Source organism: Taudactylus pleione, unplaced genomic scaffold, assembly GCF_031769625.1.
Source record: "Taudactylus pleione unplaced genomic scaffold, aTauple2 ptg000086l, whole genome shotgun sequence".
NCBI classification, from domain to species: Eukaryota; Metazoa; Chordata; class Amphibia; order Anura; family Myobatrachidae; genus Taudactylus; species Taudactylus pleione.
Window position 1 is genome coordinate 937,845 of NW_028284488.1, and position 6,000 is coordinate 943,844.

The following is a 6,000-nucleotide window of genomic DNA, read 5'->3' on the forward strand; positions in this document are numbered from 1 at the left end:
GAAGGGGAAGAGCTATCCACGCGCTGCAGTTCTGGCCCCAGGTAAGTCAATTTAATTACTTTCTATTTGTCATGCAATGGCTGTCACCCTGTCCCCTAATGCTGTCACCCTCTCCCTGTCACCTAGTGCGGGCACTACAAGGGGGGGCTACTAGTCGGGGCACTACAAGGGGGGGCTACTAGTCGGGGCACTACAAGGGGGGGCTACTACTCGGGGCACTACAAGGGGGGGCTACTACTCGGGGCACTACAAGGGGGGGGCTACTACTCGGGGCACTGCATAGGGGGGGGCTACTACTCGGGGCACTGCATAGGGGGGGGCTACTACTCGGGGCACTGCATAGGGGGGGGCTACTACTCGGGGCACTGCATAGGGGGGGGCTACTACTCGGGGCACTGCATAGGGGGGGAACCTCCACTGGGGGCACAACAATGGGGGGATTACTACAAGAAGGGACTACTACAAGAGGGGGGACTACTACTAGGGCCACTACAAGGGGGGGGACCAGTGCTGGGGGCTCTATATAGAGGGCAATACTGGGGGTACTGCATAGGGGGGGGGGGGGCGGGGGAACTACAACTGGGGCCACTGTTTAAAGGGCACTGCATAAGGGGTACCACTATTTGGGGGGGGGGGGACTACTACTGGGGGCACTATATAAGGGGCACTGCATAGGGGGGACCACTACCGGGGGCAATGTAAAAGGGGCACTGCATAGGGGGGCGCCGAAAAATATACTCGCTTACCAAAAAATTGGGGCTAGGGCCGGCCCTGCCTGCCCCACACAGAATCTGCTACTCACCAGTGCCACCTCTGGTGATACTGCCACAATATCTATATAGGAGAAGTACTGTATTCTCTATTGGCCCTGAGGCTATAGTAGCTAGTCTAGTCTAATAGATAGTCTAATGCCCGTAGCAACAGATGCTATCCTTACTAAGGGGATGCGTCTACTGCAGCACTAGAAAATGGTGGGCTGTAGGAGGCTCGTCCAGGATATCAGGCGATTAGGGAGTTAAGCATCAGTGAAAATACAGCATGTGAGGCGCATTGTACAACACGCTGATTACATGTAACTTCACGAAATAGCCTGCCTTGTACTGACAGAGCCCCTCTAGCATATTAAGAGGGAGACCTGTCCAGTGGGTAATATATATTCACTCTGTGCTACTGGTAAGGTGTATTCTTACTAGAATTAGTGGCTGAAGATACACCACTGTATAGCCATGGCAAGGAGGTGCACAATGGGGAGTACCCATCACCCCAGTTTACGTTAACAGGCATACCGCTTAGAGACGGCATATTGATGAAGGCTTTGCCCCTTATTGTTATCAAACTGAGGGGGGAGCCTGACAGGGGACATGTATAGCACTACAAAAATGGTTGACCTTGTCCATTCAGTACAGCTGGGGAGTATTTCAATTTTAGAAAATGCTGCTGGGGAGTTTTTAGAATATATATATATATTTATTTATTTATTTTTTAAACATCCATACACACTAGATGCTCCTGAGTCTTTACTCAAGGTGGATGTGAAGTATATTGCTAATTTTATATAAGCCCCAGTATTGCAATATGCAGTGCATAAGAAGAGCCTTCCAATTTTAGTATATGTGCTGCCGAAGCGAGCACTAGACTAGAACTTAGTCAATATACACACCCAAACTGCCCTCTTATGAGAGCTACATGCTGAGAGCAGACTGTGTTCTTTAAAAATACTTTAAAGCATAGCAGGCCTGCCGCAGGGTAGCAGACTCTGCAGAAAGACACGACCCATGAAAACCGGCTTAGTAATGGCAGCCATATGTGCACGCTCCAGCCGTAAGGCTGGCCTCTGCCCACTTACTAGTAAAAAGCAGGCTGGGCGAATATGTAGTGTTGACCTCCGTCCGGATTCCGAGCAGGATACTGGAGTCACCGGCATAAGCCCCGCCAGCACAAACATTTTATGAGGCTGGGCCCTTGTTCTCAACAGGGAAGCCTACACCACGCTGCTTTCAGCAGAAGCAATGAGGAGGCGGCGCATAGTTCTCTGGGAGAGACTTAACCAGCGCCGGAATCTCGTTGCAAAAGTCTCTCCCTTTGAAAAAGCTCTCAGTAGGAGCGTGAAGGTGCCCCGTGAATGCCAGCACAGGTGCTTCTGACATCCAAGCCCCAACGTGGCAATCTAACAGCCGCGCTGTTACAAACGGCTGTAATTAGCAGGGATGACCCGTCTGTTTATGCTCGCGTCCACCTGTGTATGCACCTTATCTAAGTGACAAAGCGGCAGGACCGCTGTCACTTGCCCAGCTAAAGGAACACCGCTCCTGCTAAGCAGGGAAGGGGTGTGTTCGTACTGAGCTGCTGCAGCCAGGGTGCTGGGCAGGGAGGGGGGTGCGTGGGACCCGGGCACAAGCCGGTTTCAGCTGTAGTGGGCCCCGCTGAGTCAGTGGACTAGGAAGGGGGTACCGGACTAAAGCTGCAGTAGCCGTGGCGGTATCCTCCCTGGTGGCTCCCACGGTGCAGGCAGACTGCCACATCCAGCATTACATGCTTAATGTATTAAAATGATTATTAAAATAAATTAAACTAAAAGAACAGGGCTGGAGACAGCCCTATGTGCACCGACTCTCTCAGGCACATTCTAAAAACTGAGGAAGATAGAGGGGGGAGGAGCCAGTCACACTTCTAAATTATTTAAAGTGCCAGGCTCTACTCTACCACCATCTATACGCCACTGTCTTGAGCTCCAGTGTCCCCGAGAGGATGAAGGAGAAAAGATCAGTGATCTGACTAAAACCTTTCTAAACCGTGCCTTCCAATGTCATTACTTTGTTTGATAGGAATAATGCATCGCTTAATGTAAATTGCAGAGATAAGACTTACATTAAACCTCTGTGTATAAAGAGCTCAGCCTACAGATCCATGCATTTATATGGTCACAGAATGTGCCAGAAATGTCTAAAACCCATGCCATTTACAGTAGGGCAAACATTGACATATATTATTTATTCCAAACTGACATTTGTGTATAGGAGTTTGGTATACTTTAACAGATATATGGAAGTAAAATCAAAATAGTAATGGTTATAACATGCATAGGTATATACTCTTGTTAATAACAAAGTATACAAAAGACCCCAAATGAGTGCAACAGTTGAGGATGTATGATATTGTATTTAGTATTATGCAAAACACTTTACTCTGTCTTATCACACATTTATCCCAAAAAAATTCATTTGTAAACTCAGTCTGGAAATATTTCAGGAAATATTAGCATTGTGTTGCAAACATAAGGTGATGCAAGTAATAAGTGAGGAAAATACTACCAGCTACATGTCTTAATTCCTACACAGTGCAACATGCACTGGCCACACAAACAGCATTCAGATTTGTGGCTTAGAAATCACAGTGAAAACATTGAGGACATTAAATTAGTAGCTGGATATATTTAATATTTGTTTGGAAATTTCCAGAAAAGAAGCTAATCTTCTAATGCTCTCTGGGGGAGGTTTAATTTGTGGTGAGGCTCCGTTGAAATCATATGCATTAATACAACATGGGTTACCCAGCAGGATTTCAAACTGTAGTAACCTGCTATGTGCACAGCCACAACAAAAATGAAGCGTGTGGTTCTGTTGGGATCTTGCCCTTAACTGAATCTCACCCTCTGTCTTTGATGATAGCGAGTGTCTGGTTTTTAAAGTGGTTTCTTTGCAACATCAAAGAGCATAAACTACCACGTTCCACACTTTGAAACTTTTTCTAAATTGCATTTAGGTGCACACTTTTAAATGTGTATAAATGTATTGTGAAACTTTTAACCAATCATAAATAAGCTACAGTAAACTAAATAGGGGGTCTATTTATAAAGCACTTAAACGTTCTGTTTAGCTGAAAACAGGGCTTTTCACTGCTTTCAGCTATTCATAGAGGGGGTTACCGGTGAGAAGAGTATTCCTTCTCCAGCGGCACCCCCTGCTTCGTATATGAATCGCATCACCATACAACTGACGAGTGCAAATCATAAAGGAACGGAAAGCTCTCGGACACCAGCGCATGCGCAGAGAGAATAGAGGCATATTGTGCTCCAGATATGTCTGTATCCTTACTGACAGGCAAGTATAGATGAATGGCCACTAAATATCACATAGATATGATGCAATATATAGTGATATTTTTCAGTAGCCACTTTATGTTCTACATCAGGGGTTCCCAACCACGGTCCTCAAGGCACACTAACAGTCCAGGTTTTAGGGATAGCCATACTTGAACACAAGTGACTTAGGGGGTCATTCAGACCCACTCGCGAGCGGCAGTATGCTCGCAATTTATTCGATGTTCCCCACTGCGCATGACGGAGGGAGCTCCGTCGTGCGCATGCGCGAGACCCGGGGAGCGACGGGCTTCCCATCGCTCCGGGTCTCGCACCAAAGGGGGCGTGCTGTCGATGTTGCTTGACAGCACGCTCCCTTTGGTGGGCGTGCCTGCCAGACGGAGGCGTTCCCATGGGAACGCCTACCGTCTGAAGCCGGCCCAACTGACATCACTTCGCAAGTCCGATGGTCGCGATGGACCATCTTTTTGGCCGCTCGCATATGCTGTGGGTGGTCCCCACAGCTATGCGAGCAGCCAGGAGGCAGCTCCATTTTCATGGAGGAGGGCCCTGATTCAGAGCGAGCGCTCTGGTCAGAGCGTCCGGCTCTGAATCAGGCCCTTAATTAGTACCTCAGTTATTTTGATTTAACCATCTGTGTACAATCATGGATATCACTAAAACCAGGACCGTTAGTGTGCCTTGTGGACCCCATAAAAGGTTTGCTGAATTACATCTTTGCGATACTACACCTTAAAACTCAAATTCCGGATGATCAGCCTGGCTTTTCTTTGTTGGCCTTTGACATTTTTAGGCTTATTTTCATTTGTGGTTTCTGAAAAAGATATATATTTTTTTGTTGTTTACATATAAGCTGTCAAGAGCAACATTGTTTTTACATTTTGTAATTCTTCACTGTGCTGTAATAAATATTACAGGTGTTTCTAAATTTAACACCCATCTCAAAATAGAAATTCTTTTTGCATTATTTCTGTACAATATTTAATCATACCTTTATTTTTGGGTTTTTTCTCTTTTTCACGCTGCTTCTTCTTGGCCACCAAAACATCAATCTTGTTTCCATCATACTCTTTGATCTCCTTCATTGCTCTCTGTGCGTCCTCCAGCATGGAGAAAGTGACATAGCCGAAACCGCGACATTTTTCTGAGCCTAAAGAAAACAGAAGAAATCAGTGTAACATGGCAGAAGCTGGCTAGTAGCTACGGTACGATGGGTGCGCTGCTAAGCTGGCTTTGTTTTTATTTAACGAATTGGATACAAGTGTATAACTTGTTAGTATTGTGTGACGTCCCAAACATTAACAGAAATAGGTAGAAAACAATCCTGCACAAGGGTACAGCAACATGTAGGTAGCCGGGCTGGTTACCTCTCTGCCGGACCACGAAGCTCTGTCTGAGGGGGCCGCTCTCACTGAAGATCTGCTCCAGCCGCTCATTGCTGGCGTTCTCCGGGAGGCCCCGGATGAATAAAGTCAGACCTGACATATCGCTGGCGTACGGAGATAATAACTATCCACTTCTAGCTATAACACGCTTCTCTAAGGGCGCCGCCATCTTGCCCATCCCGGAAGTCCCCCGGCCAGATCTAATTCCGGGGTTGAACGAGGGCGGACCGACCCCATTCATCTAGTTATTATTCTACAAATATAAAGAGAGCTGCAGATGAGCATACAGAGGATGTGCTAGTAGGGGGTGTCTGTAAAGGGGAATTATGGCCCCCATACACTTTGCGACCGATTGCTGGATCCTGTGATGGGATCGGAAGCACCAATCCGCCGGTCGGAAATGCTGACTGGCGGCCATCGATGTTCCGCGATCCGTCGGAAGATCGGTGAAATTCTTTATTTTAAATTTAACTGATTTGCAAATCACGATCATATTTTGATCGTGATCATCAAATC

General features: G+C 46.9%; 1 protein-coding gene across 1 annotated transcript in view; it reads right to left on the reverse strand.

Annotated features, from left to right (window-relative positions):
• RBM28 (RNA binding motif protein 28) overlaps positions 1-5,693 on the reverse strand; it is a 63,713-nt gene extending 58,020 nt beyond the window's left edge. The window contains exons 1-3 of the mRNA XM_088468652.1: positions 5,467-5,693; positions 5,091-5,249; positions 4,831-4,913 (exon numbers count right to left, since the gene is read on the reverse strand). Of these exons, the coding sequence (XP_088324778.1) occupies positions 4,831-4,913; positions 5,091-5,249; positions 5,467-5,584 (360 nt within the window). The 5' untranslated portion in view covers positions 5,585-5,693. The remainder of the gene's footprint in view (positions 1-4,830; positions 4,914-5,090; positions 5,250-5,466) is intronic.
• Positions 5,694-6,000: the final 307 nt, after the last annotated feature.